Source organism: Dermacentor silvarum, chromosome 2 (genome assembly GCF_013339745.2).
Source record: "Dermacentor silvarum isolate Dsil-2018 chromosome 2, BIME_Dsil_1.4, whole genome shotgun sequence".
In the NCBI taxonomy this organism is placed as follows: Eukaryota; Metazoa; Arthropoda; class Arachnida; order Ixodida; family Ixodidae; genus Dermacentor; species Dermacentor silvarum.
The window spans coordinates 161,931,358-161,958,413 of record NC_051155.1 but is presented as its reverse complement, the minus strand read 5'-3'; the positions used below and the strand labels follow the sequence as shown (position 1 = coordinate 161,958,413).

Here is a 27,056-nt window from a genome sequence, read left to right as displayed (position 1 = left end):
GTAATGGGCGTGGGTGCTCAGTTGTTTGAAGGCCTCATTTTTGTACTTTTCTATTGTCCAGATTACGATACTGTCGCATTTGTCTACTCATTTTATTACAATATCCTTTCTTTCCGCGAGTTCTTTAAGAGTATTGTGCTGAGCGGGGGACAAATTTTTTAGACAACTGCCATTTGCCGCGTTTCGCTCTGAGAAGAGTAGAGTAGACGTACTGAACCCTAGAAAAGGAACTTAATTCTTGGACAAACATTTGCTCCCGGTAGAAGGAGCCTCTCTATAGATGTATCTTTATTCGTATACGCACGATATGTATAGCTATCCTACAAATATTGATTGTACAGAAGTGTTAGAACCATGGGCCAATGAGTATAATGTTGCGTACACACTTACCGTCTTTATAAACATATATGTAGAACTCTCTGCACTATAAAAAAGAAACGGTAAAAAAGAAGCTTTATACAGAGAGCCCATAAATTTCATACCGTACAAAATGTCTGCATATTTCCGTTTTGGCACTTGCCACTGAAAACTACCTTCGAAGAGCCAGGTTTTGTTTTAATATAGGAATGACCGATTTCCGTGCGCTTACACTTCGTTAACCCAATCGCAACAGCATCGTGCGGATGCGAGCGTGACCGGTAATATAGCCCGGTCAAAACGTTATGAAATATTCAGTCAGCAACATGAAGGACGTTAAATTATGGGGTTTTACGTGCCAAAACCGCGATCTGATTATGAGGCACGCCGTAGTGGGGGACTCCGGAAATTTAGACCACCTGGGGTTCTTTGACGTGCACCTAAATCTAAGTACACGGGTGTTTTCGCATTTCGCCCCCATCCAAATGCGGCCGCCGTGGCCGGGATTCGAACCCGCGACCTCGTGCTCAGCAGCCCAACACCACAGCCACTGAGCAACCACGGTGGGTCATGAAGGACGTTGCCAGATTTGAACGCTACGGTACGTATAAAAGCTCGTGCCGCTGTCGGCTCGATGGCTGACACCCGTTGGCTGGCAAAAACTTTCTCGTGTAATTGTTTTTTTTCGTTCTCTTTGTGCGTCCCACGACCACATTACCTTAACTCCGCCAGCAAAACGGCGATAGGATAATACCACAAAAGGTCGTAGTTCGTCGACAAACAACCTAATATTACGAGATGACGGGCTATAGGCAAACAACCTCAGCGATTCAGCTTTTCTCTTGCATATATCTGACCCTGTAGGAAAGGCTACGTTGCGTAGCACACCAAACCTACGAGTCTAACGCAGTGTGGTACAGATGATCGCACAATGGGAACCCATGTGAGATGCAACGTATTCAGGGGACAGTACGCAAGTGGAAAGTTTCACGTTCCGAGGTATTAGCACTCGTGCTTAGCGTCTCCGGGTGCTGCCTCTCACGCCCTCGCATGCAAAGAAAAACAAGGCGGCATTGATGTATTTCCAAATGTCCCACCGATTGACACGATTCGTCCATCTTTGGGTGCTTGAGCTTAGTTAGCTTACTACTCGCACTGCGCGGTTTCGGTCGTTCAGCCTTTTCATGGCATCTTATAGCTCTGCAAGAAAGTAAACCTTGGCTACCACTGTTCGTCACGCGTCGTTGCTGACGCTTAGGCACAGCGATGAAGTCCGGCGGTGCCGGAGCGTCTGAGCGCAACCTCGTAACAGGGAAAGTCGTTTTGCATCTAATGAAAGCTACAAAGACTTTGGCTTGCATACCGACCGATTTCTGTACACTTCTGCGATACAATTTTTTTTTTGCCCTGCGCTTAGCTATTTGTGTTCCGTTGATTCAATCGCACAGATTTTAATCGTCGTGCAACAGTGTGTCCCTATTTTGTGCGCGTCTACTGCAACCGTCGGTCAATTGTACCCGCGCATACAAGCATGATCTACATGACGGGCTGGCCCGCGGGCTCGTCTGTCACACGCAGTCTCATGACAGGTTGTCTGACCAATCGGTCGCATACTGTCGGTAGAGCTGACGTACCGCTGGGTGTCTCATCTCACGATCCAGCAACGGACACTGCACTTGAAACAAAATAATGTCTGTATACCCACTTTTCTATAGCGAGAGCAAGGGTCTTGTTGGCAATATTTGGAGTGATTGCGTGCGTGTGCGTGTAGGCTGGTCTGTTTTTTTGCGCTCTAACTTGTTTTACCATAATGAGTTACCAACTAGTTCAACAGCAAGTTCTATGTTACTTCACACGTAAGCAGGCGCTTCGCCCTCAACAGTTTCTCTGTGTCGTAATCGACAGTTTCTCTGCGAGTCTGCGTCGTAATCTGACGAAATAAAAGAATACAACTCGGTTTTGCACTTTAGTATTGTTTATTACACATACAGACAAATTCACGAACACACACACACGTGGCGGCATACACAGAACACCGACGAAACAGCTTGTTTTGTACAAATATGGCGGTACGCGACAACGTTGCGTGGCAGATCACGTAGTTCGGCAGTTTTTATTTACAAGGTGCCAACGCCGTTCTGGTACCAGAACGGGTGCTGGTCTCACGCGTCGTGCGAAATTGGCGAGTCACAAATGTTGCTGTGTGACTTGGGCTTGTTGTCCTTTCATGAGTTGATGTAATTAAAAAAACAGCAAAGCTTGGAAAAGAATCGCCGACTATCGTGAAGTGTCATGCCAGTCCACGCGAGAGTTTAAAATCTGAAAAAAAAAAGTATAAAAAACTGGTCTTATCATATCTGCCTTTGCCTTACTAGCATGCAGCGCTTTTAGTGCTAGGAATCTTGTATGTTAATCGTTTCCTTATTCGCGTAACTTCAAGCAAAATGATGCCACAGGTAAATAAATTATACTAAAGATGGCTGACAAATAAACTAGATTTAGTTCCCGCCACTTTTTTTTCCGAGTATGAGGTGCAAATGTTCGTGGTGTGGGTTTTGGTGAAAAGCTTTTACACAATGCAAAACCTGTCTAGTCCTCAGTCAAAAAAAAACATGCACATTGCCGAAAATCAGACGACGAAAGTCGATTTTCAATGTCAATAAGCAATAGCACGAGCCTGCTGCGCACCCACGGTAATAACGCGGCGCGATAGAACAGGGAGGCGCACTCAAGCTCGCTTTTACATGCGTTTTTTTTTTCATGCTTTGGCATTCGCTCAATGAACTTTCTTAACTTAAAAGACTAGCTGGATCCTTATTCAGTCTAGTCGACCACCATATCTCGCGCCACTGTTTTCAACGGTTCGCAAGGCGGCGTGGCCTCCTCAAGAGTGTGGGTTAGGAAGCTGCGATGTTCAACTGGCTCAGTGACTTGACCAACGTGGCGTCCGTGTTGAGGAACTTCCGTTCGTCCAGGTGCCAGAGCGACATGTTGCTCGTGTACACCTTGAGCGTGTCCACGTAGCTCTCGAGCGTCTCCGGCGTCACCTGGAACAGCGACCACGTCTCCTGGCGACAGGCCTGGTACTCCTTCTCGATCACCATGGCGACGTCCGGCGGCGTCACGGGAATGATCTGCGCGTGAGGCAGGAGAAGAACGACGGTTGGCATGTTTTCGAGTCACTGTGCATTTCGTACTTGTTTCGGTGGGGGTTTTCCCACTGATCGGTCGTTAATCGTCCAATGACGGCGAGTCCCTGTTCGTATATAGTGAGGACCTGCTACGCTTGCGTGTTGCAGGACGCAAAAGTTTCCTCCTTATACCCTTAATCATTCAGTTTCCTCATTTGCTCTTTATACGTCCTTATGGGTGTATATAACGGTGCTTGGTCTGCCCCATGGCTAACAACTTCGATGGGGACAAATGAAGCTTTTGTGGCAAGTAAACATGATAGCTGTGACATACGACGCGAAAACTTCATAAAATAAACTAATAACTATCACTGTCAAACTCGGTATTATTGCATATTGGTACAAAATTAAGTTCAGTAATTTATTTTTAATTTTTAGAGCAGATCACTGTAATGACGCGCAACCCCGTGATCCAAGCAACTTTTCTACACTGAAATGAGGATCATCAAGGTGCAGTGAAAGAGCTGCAGCGCACCTTGTAGACGAGTTCGGCGGTCTTGTCCATGGCGACCTTCCAGAGTCGCAGAAGGGCGTCGTTGAGGTCGTTGATGCTTTGTAGCGTCGGTTGGCGCCACAGGTCGGGGTCGAAGTCCTTGGCCACTGTGTCACCCAGTTGCACCCATAGCAGCACCACGGAGCACATGCTCTTCAGGAGGCCCGGTTCGCGGCCCTGCATCGCGTCGAAGCAGGTCTCCAGGCTGGCCATCACCTTGCCCCACGCGGCGGCGTATAGCTGCCGAAGGTCTTCCAGGAGAACCAGCAGTCGCCTGGGTGACAGAAAGAGGACAGTGGCGTACTTATTTTTATTTTATTTGTTTACATGTATACCTACATATCGCCCAGTGTGCATTACAGTAGGGGGTAGACATTCCGAGATACAGAGTACTTGTACACAAAAGCAAGAGAAGAAAAGACATCCAAGACATAAAAATTAACAAAAAATGTTCGGAGGTAAACAGCTATAGCGCAACCAGGGCCAGAACACGTACCATGTAATAGCACAGAAACCAAGGTCTCCACTATAAGCCTAGCGCACAACTAAAAACACAACTGGAAGGCTGATAAGACGACGAGTAATAACAATTACGATTAACAACGATTGCAGCAATGTTAACAGAGGCAGGGAAGGAGAGAATCTGTGGATTTACATACACTACACGTGGATTACATACACAGTGGATTAGTGAATTTACACACACCGCCCCATATTTTTTTTTTCACGCAATCCTTTTCCAAGAAAGTTTGGTTTATGTGAGTGATTTATTTGTACTGACATACTGCGATTTCTATGGCAAATGATAGCGCTATTTTGTTCGCCCTTTCATTTTGAGTTTCTCCGTAATGTGTTGTTTGGTACTTATGTAGGAAAGGTAATGCTATGTACAGCCACTACATCGCGCCGCGCGAGAACACTATAATGTGGTCGTACGACGTCTTGAAGGGAACATCGCATTAGACGACTCTTGCACAGGAGAGTGCGAAGTGCATTGAGAGCACTTCGGCCGGTCTCGCCGATTATCGCCGCTTAAAGGCGCTAAAATGACTCGTGATGGACGCTCGCGCGATGTAGCTAAATATGCGGGAGGCTGTACATATTCAGTGTGTGCATATGTACAAAATAATCAGGGGAGGGAAGGTAGAGAGAAAAAGACAGGAAGGTTAGCCAGTGCGTAGGCCGGCTCTCTGCTCTGTACTGAAGGGAAGGAAAGATGACAAATGCAGTCATGAGCACAAAAAGAAAGTTATGTAATAAGAGTGTAGGTGAATGCGTGTAAAACACTGATCCTCCATTATATAAGAAGTAGCCGGCGCCGCATTCGCGCACCAACGTCTCGTTATTATCACGTCAAAAGCGAAACAGTAAAATTTGGTGATGGCCAGATATAACACTATTATTCTTACTTTTCATATTCTTACATTGTTAATATATGCTTTCTGCTGAGGGGATTGTGGCTTTATTTTTATTCCTGGATATCATTATCCAAGATATCAATATGCTATATATACAACATATCTACTGGGAAGTGGACGCATAATGTAGCCCACGGTAAGCATTTATTACCAACGAGGATTAGGCAGAATGTAGGACAGATCAACAGAAAAAAAAAGAGAAACACGCAGGACGAGGTCATAATAAAAGTAATTTTAAAACGTGACAGCGAATCCTGTGCTACATGTTTCACGCACCTTCTTTCAGAGTAACAGTTTTATACTTTTCGGACGAGTGCTTGTGCAGAGCGACGGGCCCCTGTCAGGCATGTGAGCTTTAACTAGGACGTTATCATTTACTTTATTGCTCTCCTACGCATGTGCGGATTACTCGGGGTAGGCGTAAATCGAATGTGGTCGGAAGTCGACGCTCGGTTAGCGATTCCTTTGTGGTCAGAGGGTGGAAAAACACTTTTAACTGATGTTTTGCTGCCTTGCCCAAGAAGACATACCTGTAGGTTTAGATCCTTAAGGTTAACTTAAATCCAAGTACACACGGCCACATTTACATTTCCGTCTCCTCGAATATCCGATTTCCGCTGCGGTCACCCTTGAAGTAGGCATAGCGACATAAGACAATACCTGCTGAGCAATCGCGGAAAGTTCTCGCAACAGTTTACTACTACAATAAAAAACAATTGAAGATGTAATTTCATTTGGGGGTTTGGCACCCAATACCAGGATCTGATTATGAGGCACGCCGTATATAGTGAGGTGACTCAGGATTAATTTGCACCACCTGTGGTTCTTTAACGTGCACCTAAATGCAAGTACAGGGGAGTGTTTTGCATTCCACCTCCACTCAAATGTGGCCGCCGCGGCTCTAATCAAGCCCACGACCTCGACATCAGCAGCACAACACCGTAGCCACGGGCTACCGCGACGAGTCGTTACGATCCAATCGTGCGAAGTTGCAGAAGTGCAAGCTTGGCTTAAAGGTCGAAGCCCGGTCTTTACGTGAAATCCTGCACTTCTTTTCATTAGCTCAACTAGTTCAGCGAGTTCTGAAACTATGGTACCTGCAGATAGCCTACGTGCACAGGCGCCTTTATACATAGTTATGCAGCGAGTGTGCGCATGCATGGCGTATGTCTTCTTGTGTACTTATCAGGAACACTAATAAAAATCGGACAGGTCAGACAGCAGGTGCTTGTCTCATGGCATTATCCCACCATACCTGATGATCCTTTTACATTCCCGTCTTTCCCTTTTCCTTTTACCCCCCCCTGTGCAGTGACAGGCGAGACACCCGCTCTTCCTTTCAATCTCTCCGCTTTTCCTCCGATTAACCTCTCTCTCCCGAAAGGCATTCTGCTGTTACGCATGAGGTCGCGGGTTCGTTTCCTTACTGCGGTAGCCGTATTCGAAATGGGGCCAGAATTAAAGAAACACTAGTGTACGTAGGTCAGGCGCGAGTTAAACAGCTACAGTTGATCCAGTGTTACAATGAGACGTGAACACAATAAATAAATAAATAAATAAATAAATAAATAAATAAATAAATAAATAAATAAATAAATAAATAAATAAATAAATAAATAAATAAATAAATAAATAAATAAATAAATAAATAAATAAATAAATAAATAAATAGTTCCGATACCGCTGCTCGAATTACGCCGTTTTACGAAGGCAGAGACTGGCGCGCGGAGTGGACAAGACTATAATTACCGTGTCTCCCGATTTCCATCAGCGTACGACTTGCTGCAGACGAAGTGCATGGGCGACTTCCGGGACTGCATCTTGCGCTGGCCGCACACCAGGGCCCACTTGATCAGCTTCTTGAGACCCATAGTGATACTACCTGGGAAGTAAAGCAAACGACATTCCTTGAACAGGGATCGATGTTTCATTTTATCATTCAAATTAAGACATAGCAGGAAAGGAACGTATGCAAGGGTGCAACCGCGCATTGTGCAGGAACTCAATGAAGGCTATATGTAGTTGGAGTTCTCTTGAATACACTGGAAAACGTCAGTATGCCCATCATTGCGGACGCTAGGCCCTTTGAGCAAGGGCTCCTGGATGTGTCCCATGCGCTCACTTTTTGTGAGCGCATGAAACGAACAATGTGAAACGAACAATATTAAATCCGAGTAGAAACGAAAATTGTATCGCGTTCACGAAAGTTCAAGTAAGCACCATGTTACGTCACAAGAAGCACACAGAGCTCAGACAGTAACCACAGCAAGTTGAAATAAGCGAATTGTACTTAACGCTGAGCACGTAAAGCCCAGCAAGCGATGGAAGTTTGTAAAAAAAAAGTGAAACAAACAATAAGTTTGAAGCGCAGTCACTGTCAGTTTATATTCTGTCCGAGTATAGGCATCGCATGGCAGAAGTATGCACCTAGCAAATTGATGGCTCAGTTTTAAATGCCTTGGCATGCGTTACGCTAACGATTGCGGTTTCCTACGCCTGGAATTCGGTACAAACGTGGGAACGGAAGCAGAAGCCAGGAGAGAATTATCAAATTGACAGCGCGCAAGTATAGAACTGGACAGAAGAGAAAAGAAGCGGGCGGAACACAGCGCTGTCATGTATTTTTGTTATTTTCATTTGCTATTTTTAAAAACAGATGCTTTTATACGATTCACGGACAAATACAATACAAAAAACGTGTAATATAAAAGCTATTACAGAAGCGATATGACGAAAACCGACACGAGGAAAAAAAAAAAGAAGCGACCATGGTACGCATGTTATGTTATGGAGCTTACACGTTACAAGTTTATAAATTGGAGGACGCTTAAGCTTCGCCTTTAAGAGCGGAACGTGATAGCGTTATTGGGCCCCGTTCGAGCCCCGCTATCAGGCCCAGTTGTAAGCTGGCTTTCCCACTGCAACGAAGAACGTGGGAAAGCCAGCTTACAAAGACCAAGCTTACACCGATCCCCTTAAAGTCGGCTTCACTTTTAAACAGAAATGCATTGCTGGGAAGACTTTTTTCCAGGGGCAATATAAGTCTCGTTATATTAAAATGTGAAGGCCATAGCACCTTATTTATTATTTTAATAATTGTTTGATATTGCCCCGACGCGCGCGCGTGTCCAAAACGCAGTAGGCAGGCGAAGTCCCAATTTGACCTGCCGAGGATGCGAGCGCCATCTGGATATCTTTTTCGCAAGTAAACTACCCGAGCGCGCACCTGTGGGTCTGGTAGAAATGCTGGAAAAGGGGTTTGTGTTTGAATTTCCTCGTGACAGAATTACGTTTTCTCGTACATTCAAATTACAATCCTACGCCACTATGTCTATAGGTTGTGGTTAACTCGTACTTTATTGTTTTGCTGACGGATTTCACTGTGAGAAATTCAATTTTTTATTACCAAAACCTTGCACCTTGTGGAGGGTCTGCGCGGTTGGGGTGGTACGGGATGATTTCCTCCGCCACGGACGCCGACATCGCACGCCGGCGCCGGATTTTCTGCGGCACGGGGCCCTTAAAGCTATAATATATGGGGAGCGACTAAATCCCCCTCCCCCCAGAACAGACCAGTGTTGCCAGATCTCGTCTTGTGCGGTTCCCTAGATTTGCGAGATGTCCCTAGTGAAATAACGCGACTGCGTGCCGCGCTCGCCTTCTTACCGCCTCCCCCTCCTCGTACGTGCGTGCGCCAGATTTCAACGTGTGTGCACGCAGGAGATGAACGTAGGCGCAAGGTTTACACTTGCAGTTTATTCTGAAGAGAAATGAAACTTTGTTGCATTTATTTATGAGAAATCTAAGTTAGCACGTGTTACGACAGGATAGGTGAGCCTCAGCTAGGCGACTGGCCACGGCCGTATGGTGTTGAGCGATCGGGCAGTGACGAGACGCCTTTTATGCGAGACGCCAAAGGCTCCGTGTCATTTTAGGCAAACTTAAGTTGACTCTAATGGTACTCTTCGGTAATTGAGGAACGAAAAACTAATTGCCCATAGACATTTTTAAAATGTTCGCAAATGACAAAGAATACATAAAAACCCGGTATTTTTGTCACTGCGGGCCACACGCATTTGCAACGGTGCGGATATTACGTACAAGGAAATAAGCGTGGCGAAGAACAAACAATTTTCAATGCCTAAAGATTCGTAATCTCAACTTCATCAACTAATAATGTGTTTGCTAGAGACGCATATCCCCTTAACGCCACAACGCCCAACATACCGCTTTTGATACGCTCATTTTAATACCTCCCAATTCTGCATTAAATACGGGGCAATTTAACTCAAAGCCCAGAGCTATAGTGTTTATAGTGTGTTTAAAACAGGAAATCTTAGAGGCGAGCATTCCATTGCGGCTAGTTGAGGAAACCAATGACTATATCCTATACCAATTTTAACATGAAGAAGATAATAGTGTTAACTGAATTGGCTTCCTTATTTATGATGTATAATGACGCACTGCGCCTTTCACTATTCAGATACCCAACTCGTAAAGTCAGAGATGCAATGCATAACCAACTTAACTTAGCGACATTCCACAAGGCGTATGAACGGAGGCTTATAGAATTTGCTCGAGTCACCGCTGGGAATGAAATACCCAGAAATTTGCAAATCAGGAAAAAAAAAATTATGCTTGTGAAAAAAAAAAAATACGCTTGAGCAGCTGGAAACATTTTGTCCTTGAACCTATCTCAGTTCTTAGTGCAAGTCTCTACATTACTGTATATTTACGTTTCGCGCATTTTTTGTTACTTTTCTCTGTGAACTTGAACAATGCGTAATTTGTATTTTAGCATACTATTACGTTTCAACCTGGATAAGCGCATAACTTGCACGTTTTCAACGAGGTGGTCCAGTCATCAGCGCGCGCACCGAAAGCAATCAGGCGTGTCATAGACTGTGACGCGCTAACAAAGGAGCTAGCGTCGAGTCAACAGCAACCACCACCATCGATGGAAACAGTAATTACCGTGAAGATTACTACCAAATCTTGATCCTGACAAGAGGGTCGTCACGGAAAGCCCGCTAATTGATGAAAGCGGCCATCGTCGCCCAAAACCGTGGGAACAGCATCGAGCTAAGTTTCCCAGGTGGCCACGCATACTCAAGAATGCGGGGGTGCGGCATTGGAGGCGGGCCCGGCAGAACGGATTCAACGATTGGAATTGGCCGAGCTACCGACATCAGATTCACCAGTCCAGTCTCCTAGGGAAGACGACGGGATTGAAAGCGGGGACGTGTGGTGCAACGAGGTGGTTTTGACGTGTCCAGAGGCGAACTCAGACGTTGAATACTCGCATATGCTCCTTACGGAGTGGGCTTCCGTACACCAGGGGCGAGTGTAAATAATGTACATTAAACCATTTTTCCTACTACCGGATGTATTCATCGATGGGCTTGGTGGATTCCTGGTCCAAACGCCACCTCGAGTCGCAACACTATGCTGCCTAAAGTTTGTATGGAACTGATTTACTGGAACGAAATCTGTCGTGTTTATTCGATATTCTTCAGCGGACCCCGGATTCGCCGATAAATCTATGGCTCCTACCACACTTGAGTACGACGCTACTGTGAGCGAGTAATTATTTTAATGAAATAATCAATTTGTACAACAATTACCATTTCCTTGTTTTGTTGTACAAATGTACTCCTCGTGGCAAAATATAAGGCGAACAAGTCGTTATGATTCGCTTTGATGTGGATCGACGCAACAGCTTTCATCCGGGGTTCAGGCTCTTTACGTTCGCATATGCCCGTTTGAGCCAATTATACGCGACAGCACGAGTTTCCATTCTTGAGGTTCGGAAGAAAAGAGGAACCAGCTGCGCGAGCTGTCTCGGGGTTTTTATTTTTTCTGCATGCAGCCCTCCGAGGCCCACGCGGGCGTACGTGAAACGTTCGCCGCATGCACGCGCAATACGTGTCGTTCGATAGCGTGCATATATATATATATGCATGCAGGTCTGAGCGAGAGGAAGCAGCATTCGCGCTACACGCGAACGGTATGGGCGGCACGAATCAACGGTCGCCCCCAAACGAGACGTGATAGCCACACGTCGCGGCTTGGACGGAAGATACGAGGCTTGAGGGAACAACCACAAAATAATTATGCGGGTTTTACGTGCCAAAACCACTATCTGGTTATGAGGCACGACGTAGTGGGGCACTCCGGAATAATTTGGACCTCCTGGGGCTTTTTAACGTGCACCTAAATCTTAGTATACACGGGTGCTTTCTGCATTTCGCCCCCATCGAAATGCCGCCGCCGTGGCCGCGAATCGATCGCGCGACCTCGAGCTTAGCTGCGCAACACCGGAGCCACTGAGCAACCACGGCGGGCGAGGCAAAAAAGGCGGCGTTAAAAAAAAAAAAAAGTTTACGAAGGTAACACCCGCAAATGCGCTTTCTTTTTATCCGCAGTCAAAACAAAGAACGGAGCACAACGGTAGCACTAATATACAGAAGAGGAAAACATACAGAACTACTTTTGTAGTCAACTTGATTATTTAACATGAAATCTCCGATCGGTTCTTAGAGAGACGCTATAGAGAAAAGCGTGAAGCTAAGCTAAATTAGTAAATTACGCTGCTACAAGAGCGAAAACGGTCACACTCACCGCGCTAGAGGAAGTTTGCTACAAAAGCCATAAAGGACGTACAAATAAGGGACCGGTGGCGCCGACGCCGGTCCTGAAGTTTCGGAATCAGCTTCTGTGACGTCATGGATGAGTGACATCCATCTACTCGGGAGGAGTTTTATCAGTTTAAAGGTGAAGGACTACATTGCATCCTAAAATAACCGCGCTAAAAGCCTGGAAGGCTTCGAAAATTTTTCCTGCGCCGAAACGGCCCATATATACGAGAATATATACATTGAAATTCACGACGTTAAAACGGCGTGCCGACACTTTGGTTTAAGTGCGAAATTCAATATAGCAGAACTCGGACTTTGACAACATAGCAGAACTCGAAATGGATGTCCGCGTTCTGCTATGCTGAATTTCGCGCTCAAACCAATGTGCTGCGTTGTAACGTTGTGAATTTCAAACTATATTTTCTCGTAGAATGAGCATTTATTCACCAAATGAACGAAGATAGTTTTGAACGAGTACTTGGCCAGTCAAAACTGACTTAGTGTTTCTCTTTAGTGCCATCGTATAGTATTCTAGGGACACCGTGAGGTGATTCGTGAAGTATCAAGCGAATAAGTGCTGCAACTGTTGTAAGTATGCACAAACGCTGGCGTAGCTCATTTTTTGTTTGTGAAGATAAGTACTTTTCTTGTTGCCTTTCAAACTTTGGTTTCCTTATGTTAAACACACTATACTACTGATGAAGTAAAGTGAAGCAACATACGAAGACGATCGTTGTGCAACAACGACTAACCAAATAAGCCCGGACGTTAAGTTAAATTAATAGTTCTCCTGGCACTGAGGTATACGCTATCTTGCATGTTTCGAGAGACGTTGAACGGTTCCGCGTTAAAGTGTGCTGCCCAAAGAACCAAGTCAAGGAGCGCAGGGGGTCATAAGGTGAGAGATGCCAGGATAGAAATAGAATAGTGAAATAATCTTCTGACAACACGAAGCATTTTTTCAGTGCGCTGACAATTCGTTGGGTCGGGGCATGATGCGAGGTCGCCAGTCCTAATCCGCCCAGTGCACAGTATTATTTTTTTTATCTCTCGCTCATTAAGTGGGTAGTAACTTCGGAGGGTGCACGGCCACCTATTGGGCACAACATTAGCGCTTTTAAATGAATAATTATTGCTCAGACAAGGTACAAATAAATAACTGGTAAGCTGTGTCTCCAAGTTCACCTTGGGGAGTTAAAAAGAATCTGCATCAAACATTCTGAACACCCAAACGCATCAGACGCGCCACGCACGCAAAAAAGACTGAGGGCTCAATGACTGCGCATGGCCAAGATTGACTATAGCAACGCCGGCCCGAGCACAAAGGCGCTTGAGTTATCGCTGCGAAATCGGTGCCCATCCTTTAAAGCTGAAGGAAGCTCTACAGTTCCGTGCAAAACTTTCCGGCAAGGCGCGCACCGGAACCGTAAGAGCGATTGCGAACCGAAGGAACACGGCGCCGGAGGACACGTGTACAGCCTTAGGCGGATGCATGGAATTACGAAGGCTTAGGAAAAGTCTGCCGCTGACGACAGGAGAATCGGCTACGCCTTTGACCCATCAATGCGTTTTCAAAGACGGCGCGGCGCGCACACGCGTCAGAATGCTACACTTTATTTTTTTGTCAATCAATTAGCACAAATTTAGCTTAATGAGGCTGCGTTTCTCGGACGCTGGCCTCCACTGACATCAGCGCCAGCGACTTCAAAAGGCGCTGTAACGTTGCTTCAAAGAAACCGGATAGAGTGATAGACAAAATGCGTGACACTGGTTCTGCGTGTGACAATGCGTCGCTATTTGTCACAGATAGACTGTGTCGAGCAGCACCTCAGACAGAGTCTCAAATACCGTCGAACCCGGATATGACGAACCAACATATAACGAATTATTCTTTATAACGAACAGCAGTAAAGTCCAATTGAAAAGTTTTGTATAAAATGTTTAGTTTATGTATCGAATTACCTATATACCAAACTTTTTGGCGATACCCTTCAGATTCGATATATCCGGATTCGACTGTAGTTTCTTCTCTTCCCTCTCATCAGTTGTGCCATGTTTTTCGTACCATGTATAAAGCGTTTTCCGAAGCTTCGATCTTATATCCTATGGCTCAGTGTAGAACTTCCGAGACCTTGATGCCTCTGTCTGTCCACTGACCACCTTGGTATTGTCCGTTCCGTGGATCAGTGCAACGATATTAATGTATCCCATATATAAAAACGTAAGCCAAAGTAATCTCAGGGACTTCTAAAGGAAATGAAAAAAAAAAAAAAACAACGTTTAGTGTCTTCGGAAAGAACGTATAAACGGCAAATCAAGGGGGACAAAACTGATCAGCGTTCTCAAGCGTCCTAGCGAAAATCTTCAGTGTTCTGAGGACAGAACATCTGGCGAAGTCTCCAGATTGCATTTGCAAAATAGCTTTTGGTTAGGTTTAGACAGAGTTTCCACGGCGCAATGCTTATGTTTCGTGAAACTCGGAAATAAACACGATTCCAAAAACAGAATATGCAGGAGGTCCCAAGGTCCGGAGACCACAATGGGACCCCCTTACGAACTAACAGAAGCTAATTACAAACAAGAAGAAAAACAAACCAAAAGTTGGCTAAGACAAATACCCAGCCAACATTAGAAATAGTTAATAGAGAGAAATGCCATGAGGCATAAAAAATTTAGGCAAGACATACCTAGCCAATGTAACAGTACAGATATATAAAATTTCCCCATCTGACAAAATCAGAAATTTAAGCAAAAGATATAAACGCCTACTAACAGTGCCAATGTACAAGTGAAGTCATTGAAGCAACAATTGTGCAGCATTGTCACATAAAACTATTACAAAATACCGATCTGATAATCTGATAACCTTAGCTATTCAAAACAGCTTTTTAGTGGCTTTTTAACCATAGGAAGAGACGGATATATTTTGGTAGAATTATATTTTAAGGCAACGTAGTTGAAATTCGAGAGACAACAATGAAGAAAAAAAAAAAACAAAGGCATCCGATACAGGCAATGAAGAAGAGCTGGTTAACTTACCAGATAACGAAGACCATTAAAAGCAAACAACGTCAAACAAGTTGTCCTCCGACTTTCCACAATGCCTATCGCACGAGAAGAACCTGTCAGCACCACACGCGCAGACACAACGGTGATACGATGTCACAGCGACCATTTCGTCAGCACAGCACTCCTCGATTGAACTAAGCGCGCTGTCTTCCACTCCTTCTCACCGCATCCTATCTTTTTTTCTTTTCCTTGTTCTTGTTCCTGGCGCAGAAACGCAGTTTGGAAAGAGAACGAAGTATCGGCTGGGAGGCGCTCGTAATGAACGAACCTCGATGCATTGCATCTGTTCTGCCGAGCCATTGTGAGCGACATTCCACGAATATCAAAGAGCGTGCCCCGCAGTTCGGGCGAGTGAACGCAGCAATAAGAGACGAACAAAAGAAATAAACGAAAGAAAGAAAGAACGTCGCGAGCACATCGGACACGTGAAAGCCACGCGTATGCATGCCGCGGCACCTGCGAGCGGAAATCACACCCTCGCCCTTGACTTCCGGGAAGTCACGTGACGGGACACGGTGCATTAACAGCGCCAATCGCCGACATTACGGTCGACCTTTTTATCGCCCGGCTTTTTTTTTTTTTTTTCTTTTCCTTTTGCAGTTGCGGTGGTTCCACCTGGCGCCAAAAACGTTGACAGGTGAGGGCGTAGTTACTGTCATGCGGAATGGATGCGGTACCAATGTCAGCGAAGAGAAAGGACAAACGCAACTATGCACAACACTTACGCGAACGTCAACTCACAGGCACAGCCGGATTTGGGGTCACGCAAGATGGAATAGATAATGCAAACGCTCCCATAACTCGACCATATAGTAAAGCACCGTCATATTACGTGCGCACATGTCGCATTATGGGGCTCAGAGAGGTCGACGCAGTAGGCCAGTAAGACTCCTGTCCCTATATTCGGCAGCGCGCATCGGTGTGCGCTGGCCTTGTGAAAGTGTAGAAAGATTAAATATGTATTACGAACAACGGAATCTACAGTAGCGACAATCTGGCTTCACATCTGCCATCGGAGCCCGCTCAACTAAAGCTTGCTCGTCTTACACTACATTTGTAGCGCTTCCAAAGCGCTGTAAAAGGACCAATTGAATACGCTGCTCGATTCCCTAACGCCTACTCTATAATGCTTTCAGAAACGATGAGATACACTCGTTATATATGGTATCGGCTCATATCCCTTCGAGGAAAAAATAAATCAGACTCATTCATGACCTTGCTCAAGCAATAGCTTGTGAAGGTAGATTGCTTGTCAAGCATTGGCGATTAAATCATGTCACGGAAATACGTTCAGCCAAACGTGATTAAACCAAGTGGAAAGCGACACATGAAAGTGAACGCACAATGCTATAACTTGCCATTGTTGAGAAGCAAACGCATGCAAGAGACTTTACATTCACTGGGAGCAATACGAAAGCAAGTCAAGGAAAAACCGTTGCATAGCTACGCTAACTGAAAATTCAGCGCTGTTTCTCTGAATTTGCAGCATGTACTGGACATAGGTACAAATTGGTTGGTTGCGGCGAGATGATTTTTGAGCCTAAGGGGTCCCGCCTGCAGTTTTTACTTTGGGATCTGTATACTACTGTCTATGTACTAATTTACTTATCAATAAAAATGAATTGAATTGAACTGCCAACCGTCCCACACAAGACGCCCAAACGTGGTCGCCGGGCGGTTAACCAGGTATCTACTGAACTGAATGAGAGGTAAAGGCCGCTAAGCGGGCCAGCAAGACAGCAATCGAGCAAGAGGAAAGGCTTAGCTACGCACCGAGTGATCGAACACAATAATACAAACGTACGAAAACCAATTGTATGCCAATATGTGCGGAGAAATTCCCCAGGACGCGGACAAGTTAGCATCAAACTACGTACCACCAGCCTGGACACAATCTCAGACTAATGGGCGTTTTCTCAACTATATTTCAACGTAGCCGCACAGCTGCAACTAACGGCAGAAATATCAATCCTCGACACAAACAGCCACGGGGAAAAGGGTCTGCAAATTAATGCGCGCTCGTACCTGTGGAAATTCGTTGTTGGAGGCCTGATGGTGACGGGCGCATTTCCTTTCGGCAATGCTTTGCCTTCAACGCGTTCACTGTTGCGCGCGCTTGAACCACGTCTTGCGCAAGACTGGGCTGTAGACGAAGCACGGTGATGGGTGTGTGTATATACCAGTGCCGCATTTCGAAACGCAGCGCCCCGTGACTGCGAGCCCTCATCTTTGCACAAACAGCAAAAAACATTCGGCGATGGCAGCATATGCTGCACAAACAAGCGGGTGCGCCTCCGATGCGACAGCTGCGCGCACAGCCAGAGCCACGTGCGCGCGCACAGCTACACAGTGGGCGATTGGCCGAACATAAAAGATCTACAAGGTCGCACGGGCACGCAGGCATCGCACGGCTGACAGGCGCGTGTGCGCGCGATTGCACACTCTGCGATATTTCCACGTACAACCAAGACGAAACTCAAAGCGACTTTGACATAGGTTACGGAATGACTGAAGAAAAGAGAACACGTTCGGCGCAGTGAAGAGTAATGGAAACGGCTGTTTTAAAAGACATAAAAAATCGGTAAAATCAGTCTTAGCACTAATTTACAAAGGTCGGTGAAAGCGCATCTATGCTTGTTAGGTCTTTGAAACTTTTGGTAATTCTTGCTAACAAAAAAGCTTGTAAATCTAGATGGCGGCAAGGTAATTATATTATTGTCATTGTTTAATGATGCAATGGTTGCAGCTGCCATTAAACGCGAATGTTTGGATATATAAATGTGTAGAAGTCCTACGGATTTCTCAAAACAACGGTACACTTTTAAGAGTGTCAATAATCAGTCACAGTGTTAAAAACGAAAACTATGTCATATGGTACTAATGAGGATGTGATGAGCAATGCTGGCATGATACATAATAGGTTAGGAAAGGTTGTTGCAGAGTAACTCTAAGGCATACTTCGTGTAGCTTCAGGAAGAGCCGCCTTGTGTTTTGCAGTCTCGAGTTGTATCGCTGCGGAATTTCGCGTTTACGAGCTTCAACATTACTCCAGCGTTGGTCCCTGCACTTGTCTGAGAGCGGGATATTCTTGAATGGATATGTTTGTCGGGTAATAAGCCCCGTATGCTATTACAGATGACAACGATGATGCGTGATATGACACAATGATAGTGACACATCTACCCATGCGTGCACATTCTGAAGTTGTGTACAGGCGCACAGTATACACGCAATTAACAAGCCTAAGCAAACGCGGTAAGTTACAATTATATATACGAGGTGTCTGGTTCAGGCCAGTGTCCCGCATTAATAAACAGCTCACTCGTTTGAGGAACTGCATCTCCGCGTCTTGTCGGGCTATTGCGTGCGCTTTTTCTTCGTTTGCTCTGACCATAAGAGTAGCCGGCACCATGTAAGCGCGGCAACATATATATTTAAACGAAATGGAGCTGAAGCATTGTCAATTTTGTCAACTTTATTATTAGGAGTGCGCTATCACGAATAAGCAGTTGAGAATAGGCTTACCTGCCACAAGTAGTATGCACGGTTAAACTCTACGCTATTAACATATGCAAAGTTGAGCCAGTGCCAAATTACCATTAGAGTCGGGGCTTCAACGCTATATAAGCTAACTATAGTCTAACTATAGTTACCAAGAGAACCCGGCAACATATGTGACAAGCGTCTATCGACCTTTGTTGTAGGTATAATGAATAACCTATATCGGTAAGAAGGTAACGACGACTAAAGGTAGCGATGAGTGGAAATAAAGTCGCTATTTGATGACAAGAGGCTTAAAAACGCAAATAACTGACTTTCTTTTTTGATGATATCGGAATGTCCTCCATTTCAAATTTATTTCTCTGTGAATGCATTTTATTTATGAATTTGGGGATACGCATTTCTCCGGAATGCCATTTTCCACCGACTGTCGTCATTCAGACAAAACCAATGACAAAAATGAGAAACAGACAGAAGGAAGGAAGAAGAGGCAGGGTGGTTAACTCGACTGTCAAGTTTGCTACCCTCCAAATTAGAAAGAAATCGATCAATGATATAAGACGAAGCGGATAGGCGAACTCATCAGAAAATATACAACGTAAACGAATGAAGTAGTTGGAACAGACAGAGAGAGGAAAGGTGTATATCGAAAATCCTCGAAGAGTATTAATTTATCATTGACGGGAGTGACGAGCGACGACTGCGTATGTCTAGCGGCGAGCACGAGTGAATGAGATGGATATTTCTCTTTCTCTCAACGAATCAAGTTATACTGTGATACTCGAGCAATTATAAGTGTAAAAGAATCTTCGTGAATGGTCTTGCGCCTATACATAGATTGAGAATGCGCAAATATACCGCGAGTTATCGCGTGTAGCCTTCGCAGAGCTGCAGAATCGCGAAACACACCTGGCACCGAAACGCTACCTCGCCGAGCTCCTTCTCTCAGCTGCACAACGACGAGTTGCTTGCGCTCGCTCATTTTTGCCTGGTGCGGACGTCAAAGTGCCGCAGATGCTCTGTAGCATGAAACGAACAAACTATAGCAAGAAAACAAAAATGGTGGAAGGTGAGTTACCACTGCATTCGGTTTAAACCGTTCACTGCTGACGATGATACATTTCTCGGAGGTTAAAACAATTACAAAAAAAAGTTGAAACAAACGAGTGTAGAACGTTCGAGAGGTGGAATGAAAGGTGCCAAGAAGAAATAAACGCCGCCTCGAGAACCAAGGAGTATCACGTGATGCCCACGCGTTGTATATTATGCTCATGTATATAGGTCTCTTGAACGGCATTTGACTGGCACTCCCGCGCTTTCTTTCGTCCACGTGCTTTCCGACTGTGCTTACGTTAGAGTGTCCCGTAACTCCAGGTGGTAGAATTAATCGGGAGGCACCCTATACTGTGGCGTCTGTCACTGCCCGCACGTTGTACTTGAACGCTAAACCACAACGATCAATCATATCTTAGCGTTCATTATTCAAATGCGGCATTTGTAGTGGTAAACGTTGCATCTCATGCACAGCAGAAGATCGTCTGAACCCCGTATTGCCACGAAAGCGTTGTTACAGTACTTGAAGGCGACAGGTCTTGGCGACCGTGTGTAGACTTGGTGCGAACCGTCAAAGGTGCGTGCAACTGTTCTATAGCCTCTCTCTTTTCATCCCTATATCGCCTTCCCCTAGGGCTGGGGGTAGCAGATCGTGCGTGCGTCTGGTTAACCTCCCTGCCTTTTATTTCTCTCTACTCAAATCTCAATCTCGACAAAATGATGATGATTTCTGTTGGCATACACTGGCGATAAATAGCAGCCAGCGAGAGTTAATCATGCTTTACTGTATCTATTGCAGTCTAATATTTTGCATATCTCTACTTTAGCTTGCAAGACTACCTCTGGTGGCGGCGAGCCCGGTTTCCATTTCTTCAGTGTTTTTTTTTTCACCAATATTCTAAACATCTGATTAAATAACGCTCCCACCAACTTTGAAACCTGGCGCCTCTGGAAGGCGGACATTCCTTACGGTTCTGTCTGGGTGAATATATTTGCATTCCATTGCGATGGGGCATGTCTTCTCCGCAGTTTTGTTTTTAGGGGCGAAGCGCCTTAGGGTCGAGCCTTGTCCCTCGTCGCGCCGTCGTGGCCGCGCTAGTACTCGCCGCTCCCGCTAGAGGCGCAGCTGTTCATTCTCTCTCGTTCCCGACGCGCGCGCTCTCTCTCTCGTCCGTAGCTAGGGGCCGCTGCGGTGCACAAGTGCTATATAAGTGCTGTATATACTGTACACATGTATCGTATATATATAGTATATGTACGCCACGCTCCGTCTTCCGGAAGCCGGAACCGGAAGCCAGCTTCTGGCTTCCGGAGAACGCTTCCGGCGTTTTGCCCGAATGATCCCCCGGCCGGTGCTTCGCCCACTCATCATCATTTACTTCGTGGATATGCGGTGTTTTTTTTCTCCAGCAGCCTCAACCTGTTGCGAATATTTGCTTGAGTGTGCTTTTGCCCTGAGGAAGCTGGCTCTGACATCAAAAAAAAAAAAAAAAAAAAAAAAAGAAAAACCAAGGCACCGAAGCGGTCATTGAGTGAAACTCCACGAGATTCTTGAGCGAAACATTTGTCGCCAGACCTTTTCAGGCAGTTGCTCGAATGCTCTGAAGCGAAAGCGCGTCTTCCCAAGCAACTACTCGTCGCAGAAATCACCGAGAAGCTTAGGTGAAACTCGGCGTACTTAGTGACGGGCGGCGCTGTGCTCCACTCGGCTGAGCGCAGCTAGAGTGGTCTATAGCACAGCGGTGGAGAATAGTAGAGGAAGGCTGGGTTGGTGGCAGCAAGCACATATCGAAAATGCATTATTTATTGCAATAATTTTTTTACAGGGTTCGATGGTTTGTTCACACTAACGACGGAACTTAAGAGCCAATAAAAGAAAAATAACGTAAAAAAAGAACAGCTAACGAGCTTGTTGGCATACACCACTATCACATTTCAAGCAGACGCTTATCCATGGTTATTCAGCGGAGTCGAAGTTTCGAGAACTTCAGTCCCGCCAGTGGATTACGGGATTTCGTCGCTAAGTCATCGCGGAAGGCAAGACTGCGTCCCGAAATACAGTAAGAAAAAGCAATGTAGCTCGTAAAACGGACCCTACAACAGCGTTTACAAACAGCATGAAAGCAGTGTACTGCGGTCATAATATTCGCGTCAAACAGCCTACCCGCAGGTGTGGAGCTCGTTATAGCGTTTGCCGTTCAACTTCAGCACCAGAGTTTGTCGGTGTCAAGTATGCTGGCAGGAAACGAGAAAAACCGAGGAACGAGTTCAGGGCGAGATTGGCTAGACGGGCCACTTTTTTTACTATCCCGTGAGACAGCCCCGTAACCGCACCTTTATCTTATCTTTATACTCGAACACCTTTGTCACGCTAGCAGGCTGGCCCTGTCACAGGAAACTGGCAAGAGCTGGGCGGCCGCAGAGAATGAAGGCGGGCTAGAATTTTGTGCCCGATTGTGAGGTTTTCTTTCTGTAAGAATGGCGCACCTGTTTCGCAACGGTACGGATTCGTGAGCGCGTGGCCGGAGGTATGTGAAGGTGTGCCCACCAGAATTATCAGTGTGTTATAAGCATACGCGTTGCGGGCCACGTAACACAGGTTGCTTCGCACCGGTGCTAGGAACACAGACGCTGCGCCAGCGGTGCTACCAGGGTCCTTGGACCCTGGTACTACTACACTGAAACGACAACATCACTTGGCCTATGGTCAAATGATGGTTTGCAAAGAAGAACACTTCTTACGTTAAGTTCCATTCATCCATCATCCAATAAAAACTTAGCAGCCTCGGCGAAGGCGAAGCATTGAAAGCAACAGCAATGTTCAGCGTTGCGCTTAAGGCCCCTCAGAACATTACGTTAGCATGGTGAGGATTGCCGCCAGTGGCGCTGCAGGCGCCGCACCTTGACGGTGACACGAGTTCATACCGAAGGAAAACCATCGGCGGTCGTCAGCGTCCAAGGAAAAGGCTCGATAGATTTAGCTCGACGTTTGATAGCCGTTCTGCTCAGACAAGTGTATATACGCAACCTCCTTGCGCAACAGGCGTAACGTGCGCACAGCATCTCGGCAAAAAAAAAAAAGAAAGAAAACGCGAATGTGGGTGCGCGCAACGATCATGCCAGCACCGGAAGCCAGAACGCCACCCTGGCTCCGGCAAAACCGATTAAGGTCCCTATAGATAAAACAAGTTTTCTTTTTTATCTAGGGACCTTAAAGTTGACTCAGCGGCGCGTGACGGTGCGACCACTTGGCTTCGTCACTTTTGCAGCTAAACGCACTGGACGTCTCTGGTTACCTGCTCATCACAGTCTGCATCAAGGCCGCTTGTGTGTGTTTGTGACTGTTTGCTAACTCGTTGTGGTGCGACTTGGCTTTGTCATTCATATCTATACGTTCGTGCGTGTGTGCTGCAGATTTTAACACGAAAGTGTTTTATGCCGGGGTCCACCAAGACTTCACTGACGTATTTCCGTCACAGAAATACGTCATAGAACATAATACAAAGAAAGAAACCAGAAGAAAAAGTTCCACAAACATGCAAAATTTGGAAATCGAACCCACGACCTCTCGGTCCGCGACGATAGATCGCCGAGCGTTTAACCCATTGTGCCACAAACGCATTTGCAGAGAGCTACACAGACGCGCCTTATATATCTAACACTCCTCCGTGTACCCGCGCTCTTGCTCGGGGCGGTGCCGCCGCCTACGAGCAGAAAAGAGAAGTACTGCATTATGACACTAACGCGCACCGACAGTGAACGCTTCGGTGGTCTCAGCACTACGACGCCTCGATGCCAGCATTCGAAGGGACGCTGGCATCAAGAAGCACTACCAACGCCACCTAGGTGGCGTTCACCGTACTCAGCACAGCGGAGCGTGGCCTCCACAATTAGCTCTGAAAATGTTTCTGAAGTTGATCGCGGAGGCTGCAATTACGACGCGCTGTACGCGCTGATTTGACTCGGTGACGATTCAGTTACGTGCTTTGTCTTGCGCGTTGTATTAGTGTGTCAGTTACGTGCTTCGTCTTTCGCGTTGTGCTAGCGTGTGCAGCGTAGTGCAGCTTCCATATGCACGACGGTTGCTCATGGTCATCGACGTTGGTAGTCGTGATGGAGGAGACGTGCCACCAGGCGTCAGCGTGGGTGCATCAACGCCTAAGGGCGCTTTAGCCACAAAACACCAATAGACATTATATATCAATGTGCAATAAACATTACACTACTTCTGTGAAGACACGTTTCACTTTCGTGTTCTATACCGATTCCTATATAAGAGGGATCAACCACATTTTTTGGCCATATGGGCTTCGTTCACTGTTCAGATGGTGCTACGACAGTTCATGTTTCGCCCCAGTATTGCCGACGCCGGCCGCTAGAGAGGCGATGAAAATGATACGCCATTCCGAACGACAACGGCTTCCTTATCGTCGCTCGTTTGAGAGGTATGCCCTGCGCTTTGACGATATCAAGCTCACAATTGTTCCCGCTGCTCATATCGATTGCGAACGCGTGCTATCATATGCAGAGCATGCGCACTTTGATATTTTCACAACTCGGACAGTCTTCTTTCGTGATAAGCGATCGAAAGTATCACGGCGAATGTATACAGAGTCTCTCGAGTTTTGCTGGTTTTGACACTGGCCGTCCCAAAGATTCACTTGTAGTGGCGCATAGATCGCGCGCAAACTGCAATTCACCGTGCCTATGACGTTTATTTTCCTTTTATTACAACATATGCTTTTATATTGTTTCTGCGATGCGAAAAGGAGTAACCGTCACCGTTATAGGGTGACTACATCTCTTTCTTTTATTTTAATTTCAATAATAATAAAATATCGAGATAGAGAAAACGGTATGCACGTAGATAGTATTAAGTACAGACAGGAGAGCACGCTGCAAGTACAATAGCGACTGGCGGAACAAAAAACAACACGGTCTTCCGTCATTGACCACGAGACGACGGTGTTTTGACGACTGCATTAAAACGCTGACGTGAAGCACACGAGGGTTTCGAAACGTGGACACGAGGTACAGAGCGCTCGAAAGGCGCAGCGCGATGCCCTCCGTTTCACCGCTGACGCGGGAAAAACAACGTCGCTTACAAGAAAGAAGCCGCGTTGCACTGCACCCACGCGTTCCACTCTGTAGTATAGACGTAGAGATTAGGGGCACTTCGGCTGTAAGTGCATTTTGCTGCTTACCAGGATGAGGCCAGGATGAGGTCGCGCTGAAGTGCGAGAGCAGAATAAAAAAACAAAGGCGGCAGCATACCAGCCTTGACGGACTTCATGGATAAAAACGGAGCAATTAATAGAGTCAAAACTCGATATAACGAACCTCGATTTAACAAAATTCGCGATGGAACGAACTATTTCTATTTCCCGATCTTAGTTCTATTGAATTAACGAAATCTCAAGCTAACGAAATTGGCGATATAACGAAGTTTATAACGAGTTGCTGCAAGTGCAACTTCGTTATATGGAGGTTCGACTGTACACGCCGCGTTTAGCCGTTACGGACGTTAAGCCATAACCGTATGCAGCTGACGTATTTTGGAATTAGGGTCGCGCCACTAGACAAACATAAGACATTAACCAGCGCTTGTCAACGTTTCTTTTAGGTTACTGCTTATTCTGTACTGCGCATTCTACAGTGATGTGCTATTATTCCTTTTCACTTAGGAATATGAAAATTGTGCAGTGTAAATTATTGCGAGTTCAACGAGCAATGTTAACAGCCGAAGGCGGAGAATGAACGAGTTGTCCCGATATGATAAAACTGAAGGAGCGAATAGCTATCTGCACGTGCACACGTCACACAAATGACAGATTAGTTATGCTTGGCATTATGGAAGTTTCATGAAAGGGGAGAAAATGAAGCTCCACTTTACGTGAAAACAAATTCCAGGAGAACTCATTTGCCATATATTCACTTGCCTATAAATACATCAAAAATTGCAGAGAGAGAGAGGGAGAGAGAGAGAGAGAGAGAGAGAGAAAGCAAGGTGAGGAAAGGAGCCACTGCTGAGTTACTGCATTATTGTATTTCAATGGGTACCTGGTCATCGTGGAATCAGTGGCAATGATTCCGCAGACAACGCTGCTCGCACATCACACCAAGAAGAGCTCAGCGTTCCAATTCCCCTTTCGAGGACAGACGCCGCAAGGCAGCTTCGACACCTGGCACGCAGTCTCTCACTGACCGAGTGGAACTCGCCAAACTTACGACTTACACGACTGCATCAATTAAACCCCTCACTGCAACTCCGACCTCCATTCGGACTTCCTCGACGTGAAGCTTCGCTTCTCTGTCGCCTTTGGTTAGGAGTTGCCTTCACAAAGGCATACTCTACATTGATTGGAGGGACCGACAGTGCAGCATGCGAGGTCTGCGGCACCGACGAAACTATTGACCACCTGCTGTGCCACTGTCCACGATATGCCCAAGAAAGACAACTTGCTAACGCGTTAAAAAAGCTGGACAATCGGACGCTTTCCGTGGAGGTGCTGCTGGAACACCGCCCCCATCGCTCGTCGGCCCATAAAGCGGTGAAGGCACTTTTGTGCTTCTTGAGGACGACGGGCTTGTGTCAACGTCTGTGACTATTAGTGCACTAATCAGCGAACTAACCGCTCATTTCCCGTCTTTCCTTCCCTCCTCTCTCTCCCTGTCATCTTTGTGTTCCCTTTTCCCATTCCCCCGGTGTAGGGTAGCCAACCGGACGTTATCCTGGTTAACCTCCCTGCCTTCTGCTTTTCTCTTGCTTCCTTCCTTCCATCTTCACCGAGTAAACAAGCGGACGCGGCTGTCAAAACGTGCCTTACTCGATGCCAAACGAGCAGCCTTTGACGAAGCTGGAAAAAAAGTGATGCAAAGCAATCCGACGCCCGTGTTCAATCGAAAAAAAAAAAGAAAAAATTAGATCGTTGTTTGTAGTGGGAAAAATAAGGGAATCCGAGGTCTCGGTTTTAGCTTAGTTACAACCATATGAAGAAACAGGCAATGAAGGTGGAGAAAGAATATGAGAAATTATTTGTTAGGGTTATTTGATAATAAGCAATAAGGAAAAAGGGTGGTAATGAAAGTGGAGGACGTAGAAAATGATAGCAGACGATGGATCTAGTGGGGACATTGTGATGTGTCCAAGTATTGCAGGGGTGTTATAGTCAGTGATTTTTTTTTGTATTTAACGCTACCCGGTGCTCGTGTCTCCTACAATGTACGGAAGCTTCATCGCAACCAGATTGTGTGAACGTCAGCCCCCTCCTTCGCAAAAGGCCAGGCGTCGAAGCCGGAAATCGCGCTTGTGACTCACCGGCCTCCAGCTGGCCAA

General features: G+C 46.1%; 1 protein-coding gene across 4 annotated transcripts in view; it reads right to left on the bottom strand.

Annotated features, from left to right (window-relative positions):
• Positions 1-2,314: 2,314 nt before the first annotated feature.
• LOC119441984 (uncharacterized) overlaps positions 2,315-27,056 on the bottom strand; it is a 50,799-nt gene continuing 26,057 nt past the window's right edge. The window contains exons 1-4 of one of the 4 annotated variants that reach the window (XM_037706666.2): positions 17,192-17,374; positions 7,209-7,341; positions 4,024-4,315; positions 2,315-3,491 (exon numbers count right to left, since the gene is read on the bottom strand). In XM_037706666.2, the coding sequence (XP_037562594.2) occupies positions 3,255-3,491; positions 4,024-4,315; positions 7,209-7,341; positions 17,192-17,357 (828 nt within the window). In that variant the 5' untranslated portion in view covers positions 17,358-17,374 and the 3' untranslated portion in view covers positions 2,315-3,254. Of the gene's footprint in view, positions 3,492-4,023; positions 4,316-7,208; positions 7,342-15,136; positions 15,284-17,191; positions 17,375-27,056 lie in introns of those variants that run through there. The other 3 variants (XM_049661793.1, XM_037706667.2, XM_049661794.1) reach the window with 3 other exon arrangements.